The sequence below is a fragment of the Schistocerca cancellata genome, chromosome 8, assembly GCF_023864275.1.
Source record: "Schistocerca cancellata isolate TAMUIC-IGC-003103 chromosome 8, iqSchCanc2.1, whole genome shotgun sequence".
NCBI classification, from domain to species: Eukaryota; Metazoa; Arthropoda; class Insecta; order Orthoptera; family Acrididae; genus Schistocerca; species Schistocerca cancellata.
The window spans coordinates 86682242-86702027 of record NC_064633.1 but is presented as its reverse complement, the minus strand read 5'-3'; the positions used below and the strand labels follow the sequence as shown (position 1 = coordinate 86702027).

General features: G+C 46.4%; 1 protein-coding gene across 1 annotated transcript in view; it reads right to left on the bottom strand.

The window, feature by feature from the left end:
* The window catches only part of LOC126095383 (pleckstrin homology domain-containing family A member 7-like), a 234483-nt gene that overhangs the window by 185955 nt on the left and 28742 nt on the right, over positions 1–19786 (bottom strand). Inside the window, exon 2 of the mRNA XM_049910187.1 lies at positions 17841–17982. Within this exon, the coding sequence (XP_049766144.1) occupies positions 17841–17982 (142 nt within the window). The remainder of the gene's footprint in view (positions 1–17840; positions 17983–19786) is intronic.

Genomic DNA, 19786 nt, shown 5'->3' with positions numbered 1-19786 from the left:
AAGTCCCATTGTGCTCAGAGCCATTTGAACCAAATGACTAGTACTGGTAGAACGTATTCTCCGCCATCCACCATATGGTGGCTTGCAGAGTGTGTATGTAGACGTAGACACAGCATCAATAACATTCTTTGAATATTGATCTTCATGTATACCATCGAGGCGACTGGCAATTTGTTTTGCACCTTATGTGGATAGATGCTCAGTTCACTGAGGCGAACAGGTTTCGGATGGCACAGGAATGTGAGCTATTGGTGGCAACTGATAACGTCTACTTTCTGGCAGGACTTTGCCGTGTCACAGTTTGTTAAATATCGTTATTTGCGACGTGACATGTACTATTCTCTCCGTGAACATGTACTTCTGGCTCTGGTTTCCCATAATACGATTACGCGAATCCGTTCTGACTGATCATGTAAACCCTCCAATACAGATTTTCCGTAAATAGCGATTTCTCTGCTGGATTTCAGCTTCCACAATCGTTTTCCGTTCCCCGTAAACGCTGTGTTGCACTGAGTTGTCAGGTTGTTACTCGCTTTTTAAAATGTTACACGATGTGGACGTTGTTACTTTGCGTGTAACGTCGGGGAATTAGAACTGATGGACTTTACAGGAAGTGTACTTTACTTTAAGTGAAGAGAAGCACGTTTTATCGTTGTGAGAAGGAAAGAGACACGTAAATGCTGACATATTTACTGAATTAACAAAATCGAAAACCTTGTGTCCTGCTGGGTAATTCGTTGACTGCTATGTCCACTCTTATTTTTAGCGGTAACGTCTCTCGTACACAATTATGGCTGTCGGCAAAACATCAACTAATTTTGTGCACACGGAGTGGTCTGTATCTATATTCTTCAGGACATTTTACAGCCATTTCAGGGTTAGGTTAGGTTAGTGGTGTTTAACGTCCCGTCGACAACGAGGTCATTAGAGACGGAGCGCAAGCTCGGGTTAGGGAAGGATGGGGAAGGAAATCGGCCGTGCCCTTTCAAAGGAACCATCCCGGCATTTGCCTGAAACGATTTAGGGAAATCACGGAAAACCTAAATCAGGATGGCCGGAGACGGGATTGAACCGTCGTTCTCCCGAATGCGAGTCCAGTGCCATTTCAAGCCTCCATATTACTGGAATACGATAATATTACACAAAGGATCAATTTGGACATTTTCCCCCAAAATTGACGTAATCTAGGCGTGTTTCTTACGCGTCTTGTTCACCTAATGAGATTCTTAAACAACTTTTGTACAAGAATACAGAGTTATCCATAAGCACCTCCAGGTCTCAATAGATGACTGTGCGAAAACTGCAAGACATACTGAAAACAGACACATATCAGTGGATAGACTGTCTCTGCAAGCTTCCGATCGTCATCCGCTCTGTGGCGTAGCTACAAAGGGCACCATTAGGCGGCAGCTGTGCCACAACATGTAGACCAAGAGTATCCATCCTTTTAGCTTACCTAGGCCACACTGGAAGGAGATGAGTATTTCTGGGCCGCACATAATTTACTAAACACGAACAATAACCACTGTGAGGAAGAAAAGGTGACGGTCGGAGATATACAGGGTGGTCCACTGATCGTGACCGGGCCAAATACCTCACGAAATAAGCGTCAAGCGAAAAAACTACAAAGAACGAAACTCGTCTAGCTTGAAGGGACAAACCAGATGGCGGTATGGTTGGCCCGCTAGATGGCGCTGCCATACGTCAAACGGATATCAACTGCGTTTTTTAAAAATAGGAACCCCCATTTTTATTACATATTTGTGTAGTATGCAAAGAAATATGGATGTTTTAATTGGACCACTTTTTTCGCTTTGTGACAGATGGCGCTGTAATAGTCACAAACTTATGGCTCACAATTTTAGACGAACGTTGGTAACAGGTAGATTTTTTAAAATTAAAATACAGAAAGCACGTAAGTTTGAACATTTTATTTCGGTTGTTCCAATGTGATACATGTGCCTTTGTGAACTTATCATTTCTGAGAACACATTCTGTTACAGCGTGATTACCTGTAAATACCACATTAATGCAATAAATGCTCAAAATGGTGTCCGTCAACCTCAATGCATTTGGCAATGCGTGTAACGTCATTCCTCTCAACAGCGAGTAGTTCGCCTTCCGTAATGTTCGCACATGCATTCATAATGCGCTGACGTATGTCGTCAGGCGTTTTCGCTTCATCACGACAGCAAATATCCTTGAGCTTCCCCACAGAAAGAAATCCGGGGACCTCAGATCAGGTGAACTTGCGGGCCCTGGTTTGGTGCTTCGACGAACAATCCACCTGTCATGAAATATGATATTCACTACCGCTTCAACCGCACGCGAGATATCTGTCGGACATCCATCACGCTGGAAGTACATCGCCATTCTTTCATGTAGTGAAACATCTTGTAGTAACATCGGTATAACATTACGTTGGAAATTAGCATACATTGCACCATTTAGATTTCCATCGGTAAAATGGTTGCCAATTATCCTTCCTCCCATAATGCCGCACCATACATTAACCCGCCAAGGTCGCTGATGTTCCACTTGTCGCAGCCATAGTGGATTTTCCGTTCCCTAATTGTGCGTATTATGGTTTACGTTACCGCTGTTGATGAATGACGCTTCGTCGCTAAATAGAACGCGTGCAAAAAATCTGTCATCGTGCCGTAATTTCTCTTGTGCCCAGTGGCCGAACTGTACACGACGTTCAAAGTCGTCGCCATGCAATTCCTGGTGCATAGAGATATGGTACGGGTGCAACAGATGTTGATATAGCATTCTCAACACCTACGTTTTTGAGATTCCCGATTGTCGCACAATTTGACTGCTAGTGATGTGCGGATTAGCCGCGACAGCAGGTAAAACACCTACTTGGGCATCATCATTTGTTGCAGGTCGTGGTTGACGTTTCACATTCGGCTGAACACTTCCTGTTCTTTAAATAACATACCTATCCGGCGAACGGTCCGGACACTTGGATGATGTCGTCCAGGATACCGAGCAGCATATATAGCACTCGCCCATTGGGCATTTGGTCACAATGCCATACATACATCAACAAGTTATCGACCTTTTCCGCCATTGGTAAACGGGCCATTTTAACTCGGGTAATGTATCACGAAGCAAAAACTCCGCACTGGCGGAATGTTACTTGATACCACGTACTTATACGTTTGTGACTATTACAGCGCCATCTATCACAAAGCGAAAAAGTGGTCCAACTAAAACATTCACATTTATTTACGTACTACACGAATATGTAATAAAAAATGGGGTTCCTATTTTAAAAAACGCAGTTGATATCCGTTTGACCTACGGCTGCGCCATCTAGTGGGCCAACCATAGCGCCATCTGGTTTCCCCCTTCAAACTAGACAAGTTTCGTTCTTTGTAGTTTTTTCGTTTGATGCTTACTTCGTGAGATATTTGGCCCGGTCACTATCAATGGACCACCCTGTATAGTTAAGACGTCTAAGTTCTTTATTCTAAAAAAGGAAGATGGAATTAACTCGACATTTTATATACGATATTTCTTTAATACTTTTATTTATATAATTACAAATCGTAGAATTTATGTGATATTTTACTTTGAATTTGGGGAAACTAATGTAGCAACATCAGGTTCGATCAACGTGGCTGCAATTCTCGAATATTTTCAAGGTGTTCTTCCGAGATTTTAGTTCTATTTTTACCCTTTGTGTGCTTCACTCTTGACACTGTTCACAAACGTACGTGCTTCCAAACAAAGATGACATATGTAACGCATGACATTGTAGCAAGAGTTGTTTGTCCCTGGGCAGGTACGATACGTTAAAGCCCAACAAATGTACACTATCAAATTTTTCTTTTAGATGCAAGTCGGACTGCAACTCAAAGCATTCCATCTGAAAATCTTTCCGTCACATACGTCATTTGTAAAAGGTGCCGCATAAATACAAGAATTTTTATTATTTTTTCGAAAATCCTCAAATTAGCCTTCTAATTCTTGCATCAAATCGAAAACTATGTCTGCATGTTTCGTCCCATCTATAACATTATGTTTGGCCAATGTGCTGAAATGAAAACAATATGTTTGCATTTACTTGTGCTTGCCTTATTTTCAGTTTCGTTTGCTGCGCGTTTATTGTTTGAAATATTGTACCAATAAATAGGTTTCCGCTTTGAAGACATCTGTTTAAGTCACCTACACGAGCAGTGGAACCTATCAAAAATGCTAAATATACCGTTGAGTTGGCATTGTCAAATTGTGGCACAGATCCTGCTTTTGATATCGTGGACATTTTGTTTCATTGGTCATGGCATAAAATCTTTTTAACAACTGGCCTCGACTGAGCCACATTCCGTCTGTGAAATGTACGATATCACCATATTCCATATCCAAAGAGCTGAGGAATTCCTGTAATTGGCGATGATTATGTCCCACAACTGCACACAAATAACACAGAATTTCCTTGTATTTCGATAAGTTAATTTCATTATACGTCTCTAAATCTCTAGTTCCGCAGGTGCAGACGAAGTAGCCGCAAGATAACAGACTGGGTGTCTGAGAGATTGGCCGGTTATAAGAACGAGACTCTGATGCGGAAATGGTAGGAACTGAATGGACCAGTGCGAGAATAGCATGGTGTGACGCAAAATCTCTTCTACTACTCAACACATGGAGGGTATTAGATAGAGCCATACACAGCGTCCACAACGCAATCGTCATAACCACAGACAGATATGTCATTACACATAACATGGACCACGAACAGCAGTATTTACTCACAGGAAGAGCCGACTGGCAAAAAGTTGGAGATATTGTTGAGGCGTCGTCACTAAACACTGTTCAAGGCACTACAGATTAAAAAACACAAGTACTGACAGAGGTCCTACAAAGACCACAGGAAGCAGCTATGCTACGGGCAAAAACTGGGTGGGGACAGAAACAACCGTGGTCGACAGAACTGGCAAAATTAAGGAGGGATTCACGGGACAAAAGAAAGTACAACCAACAAGCAAAGACAGCTCCTGAAAGACAGATAAGACTTGACCTGTATCGTGACGCTAAACAGAAATACCAAAAACAACTAAAGACAACAAGGCAAGACTACTGGAGTAATTTCGTCAAAACCCAGCAACAGACCGACATCTGGGGACAACCTTTCAAAATAGAAACGGAACGATTTAAGACACCGACAATTCTGTCAACACTAAAACAAGCTGACGGAACAATGACCAGAGGATGGAGAAGCACAGCAGAATATCTTCTGAACAGGCTCCTCCCAGATGACGACCCCACACAAGACGAGCAACACCACGCTAATCTAAGAGAGAGCATGAGGCAACCATACAACAGTGACAGTGTAAACGTACCATTCTCACAAGAAGAAGTCGCAACAGCAATCGACAGACTTAAAAACCGAAAAGCAACCGGCCCAGACAAAATACTTTCAGAAACATTAAAACAAACAGTAATACAAATCACACCTTTTCTTACTAACATGTTCAACGAGGCACTACTAACAGGCAGAATTCCAAACGTCTGGAAAACTGCTAATGTAGTAACAGGAGATCACAAGATAAAGAGCCAACAGACCCCAAAACATACCGACCGATCTGCCTCTTACACTCTCGCCAAGATACAGGAAAGGCTCTTGTGTGACCGCCTACAATCTGACAGAACCCTTCTCGGGCTAACGTCCCACCAATTCGGCTTCAGGGAAGGTAGATCAATAGAAGAAGCCGTCAACCAAGCACTGACAGTTACAAATAGCATCAGTGACAGATAAGTCGCCGCCATACTAATCGACATAGCCGGTGCTTTAGACAATCTGTGATGGCCGTCCCTCTTCGCCAAGTTAAGGGAAATGAGCCTATCAGCTTCCCTCTACAATAGCCTCCTCGTCTACCGCAGAGGCAGAGTGGCGGAATGGAGGGCTGGTACACGGAAGATTGTCAAGAGAATAACGATGGGATGTCCACAGGGCTCGATCTGCGGACCAATCTTCTGGGATATCGCAATCGAGTCCTTGCTGAACACGCTGGACGGTGACTATAGGGTAAGAGGTGTGGTGGCGTACGCAGATGACCTGCTCGTAGTGCTGTCAGCCAATTCGAGAGCAGCACTAGAGACCAAAGGCACTCAACTGCTTCAGGAAATTAACAATTGTGCAAAGAAAATAAATTAAAAATCTCTCCCAACAAAACTGCATATTTACTGCTCAGAGGGACACTACAGAGGAATCCAGTCGTAAAATTAGACAATACAAGCGTACAGAGGAAGCAAGCCACAGGTTATCTAGCACTGAAGCTTGATGAAAAACAGACTTTAAACTATCGTGTCAAATTGACAATTGACAAAGCCTCCAAAATTATGCACAAACTAGCGAGACTTAACACAACTCAGTACAAATTACCTACACTACTGGCCATTAAAGTTGCTACACCAAGGAGAAATGCAGATGATAAACGGGTATTCATTGGACAAATATGTTATACTAGAACTGACACGTGATTACATTTTCACGCAATTTGGGTGCATAGATCCTGAGAAATCAGTATCCAGAACAACCACCTCTGGCCGTAATAACGACCTTGATACGCCTGGGCATTGCGTCAAACAGAGCTTGGATGGCGTGTACAGGTACAGCTGCCCATGCAGATCCAACACGATGCCACAGTTCATCAAGTGTAGTGACTGGCGTATGGTGACGAGCCAGTTGCTCGGCCACCATTGAGAAGACATTTTCAATTGGTGGGAGATGTGGAGGATTTGCTGGCCAGGGCAGCAGTCGAACATTTTGTGTGTCCAGAAAGGCCCATACAGGACCTGCAACATGTGGTCGTACATTACCATGTTCAAATGTAGGGTTTCGCAGGCATCGAATGAAAGGTAGAGCCACGGGTCGTAACACAACTGAATTGTAACGTCCACTGTTCAAAGTGCCGTCAATGTGAACAAGAGGTGACCGAGACGTGTAACCAATGGCACCCCATACCATCACGCCGGGTGATACGCGAGTATGGCGATGACGAATACGCACTTCCAATGTGTGTTCACCGCGATGTCGCCAAACACGGATGCGACCATCATGATGCTGTAAACAGAACCTGGATTCATCCGAATAAACGACGTTTTGCCATTCGTGCACCCAGGTTCGTCGTTGAGTAAACCATCGCAGGCGCTCCCGCCTGTGATGCAGCGTCATGGGTAACCGCAGCCATGGTCTCCGAGCTCATAGTCCATGCTGCTGCAAACGTCGTCGAACTGTTCGTGCAGATGGTTGTTGTCTTGCAAACGTCCCCATCTGGTGACTCAGGGATCGAGACATGGCTGCACGATCCGTTACAGCCATGCGGATAAGATTCCATGTCATCTCGACTGCTAGTGATATTCTGCTAACAGTCATTGGATCTCGACCACCGCGAGCAGCAATGTCGCGATACGATAAACCACAATCGCGATAGGCTACAATCCGATCTTTATCAAAGTCGGAAACGTGATGGTACGCATTTCTCCTCCTTACACGAGGCATCACAACAACGTTTCACCAGGCAACGCCGGTCAACTGCTGTTTGTGTATGAGAAATCGGTTGGAAACTTTCCTCATGTCAGCACGTTGTAGGTGTCGCCACCGGCGCCAACATTGTGTAAATGCTCTGAAAAGCTTATCATTTGCATATCACAGCATCTTCTTCCTGTCGGTTCAGTTTCACGTCTGTAGCACGTCATCTTCGTGGCGTAGCAGATTTAATGTCCAGTAGTGTAGACGATGAGGAGCTACCACATTACGATATATGAATCCGTGGTATGCTTCGCCGCAAGTACATGGGCTGACAGACTGAACACACAGACTATCAAGACAATTGCAAGACGAGGTCAACGTAATGTACTGCTGAGAATGAGCGGAGCTTTCAACACCACGTCACTAGGGGCACTTTGCGTTGTGATGGGGACCTGTCCTATAGACGTAACAGTACGGTATAGAGCTGCACGTAACTGGCTTAAGGGAGACAGGCTTGATAAGGTCATCGAAATTAGAGGAACCAGCATTATGAACAAAACACAAATGAAACAATGGCGGATTCAAACATGGCAGAGAGAGTGGGACACATCTGACAAGGGTCGTCGAGTACACTCTTTCTTTCCTGACGTTCGCGAAAGATTAAAACTGAAACATGTCGACCCAATCAGGGGTATGGTCCATTTCCTGACAGGCCACGCGCCGTATCCGGTACATTTAAACCGTATGGGACTAACTGACGATGAAGTATATGTATGTGAGAAACTGGGACACCAGAACATGTCACACTGCTACGCAACACGCTAGGACAAGTGACACCTGTACAGAACGACAGTGACATAACCAGAATAATACATAATCCCAATGATTGGAAGACAATAAACAGCGTAGCCGATATTGTATCGGACACACTGCATGAAGAATGCAAGCGCCAAAACCCATATGCAAGGAGGCGCAGACAAGCACAAGCAACACAACAAACCACATGGGAGGACACAAGCACGACCATAGATTCCGAAACCGAGGAAGGAACCAACACACTAAGTGAACATGACGCAGAAAGGATCAACACGCAAGGGACACAAAACGACAACGCGTGACACTGTATGCCACAACACAGTCACAAACAACACAACAGGCAGTGACAATCATAAATCAAACACACACCGACACCACATACTAAGACTCTAGTAATAACGTAGCGTCGCTTGGGAGGAGAAGGAATGCAACTTTACCCTCTCGTCCACGGAAGACACGATTGGGATGCGTCCGGGCGATAACGGCGACGTGATCTGGAGCGCCGTCATGTAGCAGCCGGGTAACGCTTCGAAACATCAATGGCAGTTCTTGTAGCAGGGAAGATCATCCGCATGAAATGCCGACAGTTCCGGCCTGTTAGGCGACGTGGAAGGAAGACTGGTCCAAAATACGGTCGCCAATTATCCGGGCCCATACATTTCGGCTGCACCATTCCTGATGATTCGCTGTCACCGTATCATGGGGGTTCTGCGTACCTTCCCCCAGATGACTGTTATGAAAGCAGAAGGTACCATTACTAAAGGTAGCCTGATCTGCGAATAGGATGGATGACGAAAATCCCGGAATCGTGGTTGCCTTATGAAGAAACCTGGTGAAGAAACCAGTGACGAAACTGCTGCCGATGTGGGAAGTCTGTCGCTAGGCCTCCACACCCCGCTGTAAGTGATGAGAGTAGTAACAACTGTCACGGAGAATGTTCCACACGGTAGTCTAGCTTACCCTGTACTGGCGGGCCAACTACGTGGTGCTGACAAGGCGGTCGCTTTCCACAGTGTTAATCACATGAAACCAGATGGCAGTTATAAGAGTCGAGGGACATGAAAGGGAAGCAGTGGTTGGGAAGGGAGTAACACAGGGTTGTAGCCTCTCCCCCATGTTATTTAATCTGTATATTGAGCAAGCAGTAAAGGAAACAAAAGAAAAATTCGGAGTAGGTATTAAAATCCATGGAGAAGAAATAAAAACTTTGAGGTTCGCCGATGACATTGTAATTCTGTCAGAGACAGCAAAGGACTTGGAAGAGTAGTTGAACGGAATGGATGGTGTCTTGAAGGGAGGATATAAGATGAACATCAACAAAAGCAAAACGAGGACAATGGAATGTAGTCGAATTAAGTCGGGTGATGCTGAGGGAATTAGATTAGGAAATGAGACACTTAAAGTAGTAAAGGAGTTTTGCTATTTAGGGAGTAAAATAACCGATGATGGTCGAAGTACAGAGGATATAAAATGTAGACTGGCAATGGCAAGGAAAGCGTTTCTGAAGAAGAGAAATTTGTTAATATCGAGCATAGATTTAAGTGTCAGGAAGTCGTTTCTGAAAGTATTTGTATGGAGTGTAGCCATGTATGGAAAAGAAACATGGACGGTAAATAGTTTGGATAAGAAGAGAATAGAAGCTTTCGAAATGTGGTGCTACAGAAGAATGCTGAAGATTAGATGGGTAGATCACATAACTAATGAGGAAGTATTGAATAGGATTGGGGAGAAGAGAAGTTTGTGGCACAATTTGACAAGAAGAAGGGATCGGTTGGTAGGACATATTCTGAGACAACAAGGGATCACCAATGTAGTACTGGAGGGCAGCGTGGAGGGTAAAAATCGTAGGGGGAGACCAAGAGATGAATACGCTAGGCAGATTCAGAAGGATGTAGGTTGCAGTAGGTACTGGGAGATGAAGAAGCTTGCACAGGATAGAGTAGCATGGAGAGCTGCATCAAACCAGTCTCAGGACTGAAGACCACAACAACAACAACAATCACATTTTCCTCCAAGTCTGGTGTCCGAACATTTCGGGTGCGCGCTTCATGATTTACTGTTTACTCAAACGACCGTGTCTCAGACAAACGGCGAAACACTGTTGCAGACATTGAGTGCTGTGGTTTTTGTCGGCGGGAATATGCCTCCTGGTACAACCTTGCTATCCGTCACCCGTTGCCATTTGCCTTTCCGTAAGTCAACACCATGTCGGTACGCTCTCCATTCGAATACGAAACCGTTGTGTACAACGCTGTATTACATCCGCTACAAAGTGAGCCAGCAAGAGAAGTGAATCGAACACAGAATTATTAATTAATGTGGCAGGAGAGAGCGCTAAGGCATGACGTATGAGGAGCACTACCACCCTCCAGGAGGAAACAGGCAAACTGTGGCTGCATGGTACAGTCCGTATTAGACCGCAGTCCCTGTTACAAAGTATGATTGAATACGTGGTCTCTAGCATCGAAACCATACATTTCCGGACATACGTTCATTAGACCTTTTCTGGTCCGTATCCTCTCGTCGACCAGTCCCTAGAGTTTGTACGCGGTTGAAAAAATCACCCTGTACAATATATTGCTAGTGGGTAAGGTGAGAAGTGAGGTGGTGCCGAGGATCGTGAGAGAGTGGACACATCTACTGAGTGTAATAGAGAGAAGGGAAGAATAGGACGTACAACATTATTCTTGAGTACCTCCGGGGTTCCAGAAGATGACTGCACGAAAGCTATGAGGCACAAAAGATACATACGTGTCAGTAAGAGCATCTTTGCAAGTTCTTACCTCACACTACAGGCGCTTCGCTTTCGTCGCCTCCTTCAACACCTTAATTTTTCACTCCCTGCAACCTTTCGAGTGGGCGAGAGCCACACGCCACCTTGGCTCCAGGCTCAGGTCCGCGTTCACCTTGACCTCAGCTCGCTCCCAAAAGAGGTTACCCCCGGTTCGGTCTACCACTCCCGTTTTTTGGAACTTCGTTCGAAGTTCATCAATATGACTTTCATTTATACAGATGGCTCTAAGACCAATGACGGGGTCGGATGTTCTTTTATTGTCGGGGCACAAAGTTTCAAATACCGGCTCCATGGACATTGTTCGGTCTTCACAGCTGAGCTCTTTGCCCTCTACCAGGCTGTTCTTTACATCTGCCGCCACCGACATTCTGCTTATGTCATCTGCTCCGATTCCCTGAGCGCCATCCAGAGCCTCAGTGATCCGTACCCGGTTCACCCTTTCGTACACCGGATCCAACGCTCTCTTCAGCAGCTGGTGGACGTCGGTTCTCCGGTTAGCTTTATGTGGGTCCCTGGCCATGTCGGTATCCCTGGGAACGAAGCTGCAGATGCCGCGGCCAAGGCTGCGGTCCTCCAGCCTCGGACAGCTTCTTGTTGTGTCCCTTCTTCAGATTTTAGCAGGGTTATTTGTCGGCGCATTTTATCGCTGTGGCATGCCGATTGGGCTGCCCTTACAGCCAACAAGCTTCGGGCCTTGAAACCTCTTCCCGTGGCTTGGACGTCCTCCTCACGCCCTTCTCGGCGGGAGGAGGTAGTTTTGGCCCGGTTAAGAATTGGACACTGCCGGTTCAGCCATCGCCATCTGCTGACGGCTGCGCCGGCGTCGTTCTGCCCATGTGGGCACTTGCTGACGGTCCGCCACATTTTACTGTCGTGTCCGGATTTTAACGCACTGCGTCTCGATCTTAACCTGCCATGTACTTTAGATGCCGTTTTAGCGGATGACCCACGAGCAGCTGCTCGTGTTCTTCGTTTTATCAATTTGACAAACCTCACTAAGGACATTTGATGATGCTGTTTTTTAATCCTATGCCTGTCAGTCTGTCTTTTATCGTGTTTTCCCTTTTAGTTGTTGTTTTACACTTGTGCCTCGCGGTGCATTCTTAACGTCGTCAGGGCGCTAATGACCATTGAAGTTGTGCGCCCTAAAACCACAAAAAAAAAAAAACTACAGGCGCTCAATATGGGCTTCGTTTTTGATGCGACAAAGATGAGAAAGTGAATGCATTTCACTGATGTGCGGAAGTCGTCTGAGGATGCGCAGCGACAGTAGTACGCTTTGGAAAACTGCTCACTGGGTTGCCTGTCTGCAGGTGGCAACTGATTCAGAGTGACACTGTGCAGCGATGATTTGTGTACATGTTCAGACACGCCTATACCCTAATGATGGGTTCTACAATTACGCCACAGCGTGCATTACGAATCGAAAGATGGAGAAATGTTCTGTGCAGGATATACCAGTTGTTATTCTTTTGTACGTTTTGGAGTTGTGACATAGTCGTCTTCTGAAATTCAGTATTATATGGGGCAGTCAAATGAAAAATGATACAGATGGAAAAATTTAAATAAACTGTTTTTACTTCAAAAGTAATCGCTATAACTGTTAACATACACTCCTTGAAATTGAAATAAGAACATCGTGAATTCATTGTCCCAGGAAGGGGAAACTTTATTGACACATTCCTGGGGTCAGATACATCACATGATCACACTGACAGAACCACAGGCACATAGACACAGGCAACAGAGCATGCACAATGTCGGCACTAGTACAGTGTATATCCACCTTTCGCAGCAATGCAGGCTGCTATTCTCCCATGGAGACGATCGTAGAGATGCTGGATGTAGTCCTGTGGAACGGCTTGCCATGCCATTTCCACCTGGCGCCTCAGTTGGACCAGCGTTCGTGCTGGACGTGCAGACCGCGTGAGACGACGCTTCATCCAGTCCCAAACATGCTCAATGGGGGACAGATCCGGAGATCTTGCTGGCCAGGGTAGTTGACTTACACCTTCTAGAGCACGTTGGGTGGCACGGGATACATGCGGACGTGCATTGTCCTGTTGGAACAGCAAGTTCCGGTCTAGGAATGGTAGAACGATGGGTTCGATGACGGTTTGGATGTACCGTGCACTATTCAGTGTCCCCTCGACGATCACCAGTGGTGTACGGCCAGTGTAGGAGATCGCTCCCCACACCATGATGCCGGGTGTTGGCCCTGTGTGCCTCGGTCGTATGCAGTCCTGATTGTGGCGCTCACCTGCACGGCGCCAAACACGCATACGACCATCATTGGCACCAAGGCAGAAGTGAGTCTCATCGCTGAAGACGACACGTCTCCATTCGTCCCTCCATTCACGCCTGTCGCGACACCACTGGAGGCGGGCTGCACGATGTTGGGGCGTGAGCGGAAGACGGCCTAACGGTGTGCGGGACCGTAGCCCAGCTTCATGGAGACGGTTGCGAATGGTCCTCGCCGATACCCCAGGAGCAACAGTGTCCCTAATTTGCTGGGAAGTGGCGGTGCGGTCCCCTACGGCACTGCGTACGATCCTACGGTCTTGGCGTGCATCCGTGCGTCGCTGCGGTCCGGTCCCAGGTCGACGGGCACGTGCACCTTCCGCCGACCACTGGCGACAACATCGATGTACTGTGGAGACCTCACGCCCCACGTGTTGAGCAATTCGGCGGTACGTCCACCCGGCCTCCCGCATGCCCACTATACGCCCTCGCTCAAAGTCCGTCAACTGCACATACGGTTCACGTCCACGCTGTCGCGGCATGCTACCAGTGTTAAAGACTGCGATGGAGCTCCGTATGCCACGGCAAACTGGCTGACATTGACGGCGGCGGTGCACAAATGCTGCGCAGCTAGCGCCATTCGACGGCCAACACCGCGGTTCCTGGTGTGTCCGCTGTGCCGTGCGTGTGATCATTGCTTGCACAGCCCTCTCGCAGTGTCCGGAGCAAGTATGGTTGGTCTGACACACCGGTGTCAATGTGTTCTTTTTTCCATTTCCAGGAGTGTATTTATGCCACTGTGAGACAAGAGTGTCAGTGCCTTCTTGGCGTGCACTTCTTCGTTGAAGCAAATCGACTGTCACGAACGTTTTTCTTCAGCGCTCCAAAAATATGGAAATGGCACGAGGAAAGATCGGGACTGTATGGAGGATTATGGAGAATGTGCAAAGGTTTCCCAGCGACATTTCTGCAGCGTAAAAGGAGCCACGCGTTGCCAAGGTTGCTTGGACTACGCTGCAGCAGTTTCGCTAGGAAGCCCTCACAGTACCCATCTCTCTCCATGCGATTTCCGTATCATTGGAGCCCTGACGAAAGAGATTCGTGGTCGCCGATTTGCTTCGGACGAACAGGTGCACCCCGGGATACAATCGTGGTTGCGTAGGCAAGTGGAAACATTTTTCCATGAAGGCATTGACCGTCTCGTCTGACAGTGCCATAAATATATTACCAGTTATGGCGATTACTTTTGAAATAATTAACATTTTACTTACTTTTTTCCATCTGTCTCGTTTAGATTTGACTGGCACTTATTCTTACGAGTATCTCCGCACATTAAGACCGTCTGTCTCGTTTGGATTTGACTGGCCCTTTTCTTACGACCATCCCCGTACATTAAGAAGGAAGGAGGAGCTTATAAAAATAATCTTATGAGTATGTGGAATGGAAGAGGAGCCGACACCTAAGGAGGTTTCGCGAGAGTCGATCAATAAGTAATGCCTCAATTAAAAAAAAATCCATTAATATGCATAGACATACCTGACATACATTTAACGTTCGTTCTGTGCGCCAGTGAAGTTTCGAACCGTCCTGGCAGACGACAGCGCCGTAGTACAGCGTCAAAATGGGGCCTACATATGATTCGTATTACAAGCAGCGTGATGTTATTGAATTCTTGTGTGCAGAAAAACAAACCGTGGTGAACTTCGATAAACGTTTGCGTGCAGTGTATGGCGAAGCTGCAGTTGATAGGAGTACAGTTTTGTAATGGGTAAAGAAAGTCACAACCTCAGGAAATGCAGAAACAGAGCTCCGTGATCAGCCACGCTCGGCACGTCCTGTCACAGCCACTGCTCCAGAAACGCTGAATCGTGCGGATGTCATTATTGGTGCCGACCAGCGCATCACAACTCGACAACTGGCTCTATAGTTGTCGGTCAGCATTGGAAGTGTATTTGCAATGATCGAGACTCTCGGACATTCACAGAGGTGCTCACGGTGGGTTCCACAAATGCTCACAGTGGACAACAAGACTCAAAGACCTGGCTTTCTCCATCTCTTTGGGCCGTTTAAAGCTTCTCTACGGGAAACACACTTTGAAGAGGACGACAGTGTCAGTCATGCAGTGAAAACATGGCTATTCCTACAAAATAATGGTCAAATGTGTGTGAAATCTGATGGGACTTAAATGCTAAGGTCATCAGCCCATAAGCCTACATACTACTTAACTTAAATTATGCTAAGCACAAACACACACACCCATGCCCGAGAGAGGACTCGAACCTCCGCCGGGAGCAGTCGCACAGTCGCTATTCCTACAGGACAAGAGCTTTTACCAGCAGAGAATAGATGCTTCTCCACGTTGGCGTACGGCGATAGAACGTGATGGAGACTACGTAGAAAAACACGAAATGGAAGAGCAGTTGAACGGAATGGACAGTGTCTTGAAAGGAGGATATAACATGAACATCAACAAAAGCAAAACGAGGGTAATGGAATGTAGTCGAATTAAGTCGGGTGATGCTGAGGGAATTAGATTAGGAAATGAGGCACTTAACGTAGTAAAGGAGTTTTGCTATTTGGGGAGCAAAATAACTGATGATGGTCGAAGTAGAGACGATATAAAATGTAGACTGGCAAAGGCAAGGAAAGCGTTTCTGAAGAAGAGAAATTTGTTAACATCGAGTATAGATTTGAGGGTCAGGAAGTCGTTTCTGAAAGTACAGGGTTATTACAAATGATTGAAGCGATTTCACAGCTCTACAATAACTTTATTATTTGAGATATTTTCAAAATGCTTTGCACACACATACAAAAACTCAAAAAGTTTTTTTAGGCATTCACAAATGTTCGATATGTGCCCCTTTAGTGATTCGGCAGACATCAAGCCGATAATCAAGTTCCCCCCACACTCGGCGCAGCATGTCCCCACCAATGAGTTCGAAAGCATCGTTGATGTGAGTTCGCAGTTCTGGCACATTTCTTGGTAGAGGAGGTTTAAACACTGAATCTTTCAAATAACCCCACAGAAAGAAATCACAGGGGGTTAAGTCGGGAGAGCGTGGAGGCCATGACATGAATTGCTGATCATGATCTCCACCACGACCGATCCGTCGGTTTTCCAATCTCCTGTTAAAGAAATGCCGAACATCATGATGGAAGTGCGGTGGAGCACCATCCTGTTGAAAGATGAAGTCGGCGCTGTCGGTCTCCAGTTGTGGCATGAGACAATTTTCCGCGGGCTACGCGTGAAACTTGCCCGCACGCGTTCAACCGTTTCTTCGCTCACTGCAGGCCGACCCGTTGATTTCCCCTTACAGAGGCATCCAGAAGCTTTGAACTGCGCATACCATCGCCGAATGGAGTTAGCAGTAGGTGGATCTTTGTTGAACTTCGTCCTGAAGTGTCGTTGCACTGTTATGACTGAAGCCGGCCGAAGTGGCCGTGCGGTTAAAGGCGCTGCAGTCTGGAACCGCAAGACCGCTACGGTCGCAGGTCCGAATCCTCCCTCGGGCATGGATGTTTGTGATGTCCTTAGGTTAGTAAGGTTTAACTAGTTCTAAGTTCTAGGGGACTAATGACCTCAGCAGTTGAGTTCCATAGTGCTCAGAGCCATTAGAACCATTTTTTGTTATGACTGACTGATGTGAGTGCATTTCAAGCACGACATATGCTTTCTCGGCTCCTGTCGCCATTTTGTCTCACTGCGCTCTCGAGCGCTCTGACGGCAGAAACCTGAAGTGCGGCTTCAGCCGAACAAAACTTTATGAGATTTTCTACGTATCTGTAGTGTGTCGTGACCATATGTCATTGAATGGAGCTACAGTGAATTTATGAAATCGCTTCAATCATTTGTAATAACCGTGTATTTGTATAGAGTGTAGCCATGTATGGAAGTGAAACATGGACGATAAATAGTTTGGACAAGAAGAGAATAGAAGCTTTCGAAATGTGGTGCTACAGAAGAATGTTGAAGATTAGGTAGGTAGATCACGTAACTAATGAGGAGGTATTGAATAGGATTGGGGAGAAGAGAAGTTTGTGACACAACTTGACTAGCAGAAGGGACTGGTTGGTAGGACATGTTCTGAGGCATCAAGGGATCACAAATTTAGCATTGGAGTGCAGCGTGGTGGGTAAAAATCGTAGAGGGAGACCAAGAGATGAATACACTAAGCAGATTCAGAGGGATGTAGGTTGCAGTAGGTACTGGGAGATGAAGCAGCTTGCACAGGATAGAGTAGCATGGAGAGCTGCATGAAACCAGTCTCAGGACTGAAGACCACAACAACAACAACATTAACATGTTGATGTACATTGTCACCAAATTCTGACTCTTAACAATAAATATGTTCTGAGAAAAAAAAAGTGGGGCATTATTTATTGAACGACCCTCACAGGTAATGGACGATGTGCCAGACGGCAGCACATGGAGCAGCTTTAGGGAGGTAGCGATGGAGCGCGTGATACGGGGAGGCTGAGGACGTGGTGACACAGTGGAGCGCTACTCACCCTTGTAGTAGAAGAGGCAGTACTCGGCGAGCACGAACCAGCGGCGCCGCCACAGCATCAGGCCCTCCGAGCCCTGCTTGTGCAGCCAGCCCTGCAGGGCCACCGGCGCCGACGCGGGACGCTTGACGGCGGGCGAGCGCAGCTGCTGGCCGCCGCCCCCGCCGCCGCCCCCGCCGCCCCCGCTGCCGCCACCCGCGCGCCGCGCCGGCCCGCCCCCGCCGCCGGCCTGCAACACACGGCAGCAGAGCGCCGTCACCACAGCGTCACGCCGCCCGCTGGTCGCTCTTACCGGCTCAGCAGCTCGCTTCCGCACCTCACCGGCTCACACTAGAGATGGGCGATCCGCTCTTGAACTAATTCATAGACTTCAATCTTTCAAAGGAGTGAACAATCAGTGATTCAGAAAAAAAGAACGGTAGCTCCAAACGTTTCCCACGGCAGAGAGAGAGAGAGAGAGAGAGAGAGAGAGAGAGAGACGGAGCATATCAGCAGCGCCTCTGCTGGTCACAGCACAGTGCACGCCACACAACACAGCCAGCGCCGGCCTCTGCCCTGCTGCTACCTTGGCTGCCTGCATTGTGCAGTGCCCCATTGGATTTTGTGTTTCACATATGCCGCGCAGTGTCTGGCGCAGCGTAACTTCGTATCGCACTCTGTCGGCGATCGTTTCAGCCGCACGTCCTGCCCTCTGGGCAGTTGATGCGAGCAACAGGACAGAGAGCCACCTAGCGGATAACATAGGAACTACTTGCAAAAACCCGCTCGCAAGTGAACGAACTATTTGTCTCGGAGCGGGTGAGTTCACCGCTACCCCCTCCCTCGGAACTCGCCCGCTCAACGCTCGCCCCACCGTCTCGACTCTAGCCAGAGCGTCGAGCAAAGCGACTCAGGTGTCACGGCTGGTCTCTGCGGTCTCAGCTCACGCAGTAATACAGCTCGCGGCTCGACCTGCTCGACTCAGCGCCTCTGCATCGGAGTTCGTCCCTACTGGATATTGTTCTTCGTAGTAATGCCGCTATGTATATTACATTATTATGTTATGTATACATCAATTGTTTTTATTTTATTTTTATTTGTTTAAACTGATTAGATTAGGTTCCTGATGACTCCTCTTACTATAGGATTTTTATTATAGACACTCGAATTTACGCTTTAATTACGAGCGAACCGATAAACGTATCGCAAAATGTGATACACCAATATTTTCCTTGTTTTATTCTGCGTAAGGCTATATGCAGCACTTTCGTTTTACAGTCAAATTTATATTTTTTTTTTTCTTATTCTGGTACGGATTTTGCGATTTTAGGCGTCTTCGAAAGGAAAATATATGGCTTGCGATGTATTTGTATGAGGTTAATGAAATTTTAATACGTTATAGCCAAATATATTGTTAATGTAAATCTCAAGTTACAACATTTTCCGATCACCCAAAAAACCACGATAGTGCAAAATAAATCAATAATCAAAAACTTTGTCATATCGTGGAAATTTCAATAAACAATACAAAATTCTTACTGATTATCTGTGTTACTTCAAAATAGGATCAAATAAGATCAAAATACAGGTATAGTACTGGAATAAACCAAGTTTAAAGGGCAATGTGCCTTCCATTTATTTTATATTGTAAATGAGTGGTGAGTCATGAAAAAGAGCTAATTCATTTCAGGGAGTAAACAGTTCTGATCCAATCTCTGAAAAGAACAGTTTTGCCCATCTCTAGCTCACACCATACATTAATGTTGGGTTTTTCTGCCTGTGTGCGAAAGCTAATCTAAGGAACTACAAGGGTGAGTCAAATGAAAACCTTAAATTTGTAATAAGAAACCGAAATTTCACGCCGTTATCCTGTAAGTTGGTAAGCGTGCTACAAACAACGTGTAGAATGGCCTGTAGATGGCAGCATAGTGCAGATGCACATAGGGAGCCATTATACAGAGAGAGTGGCC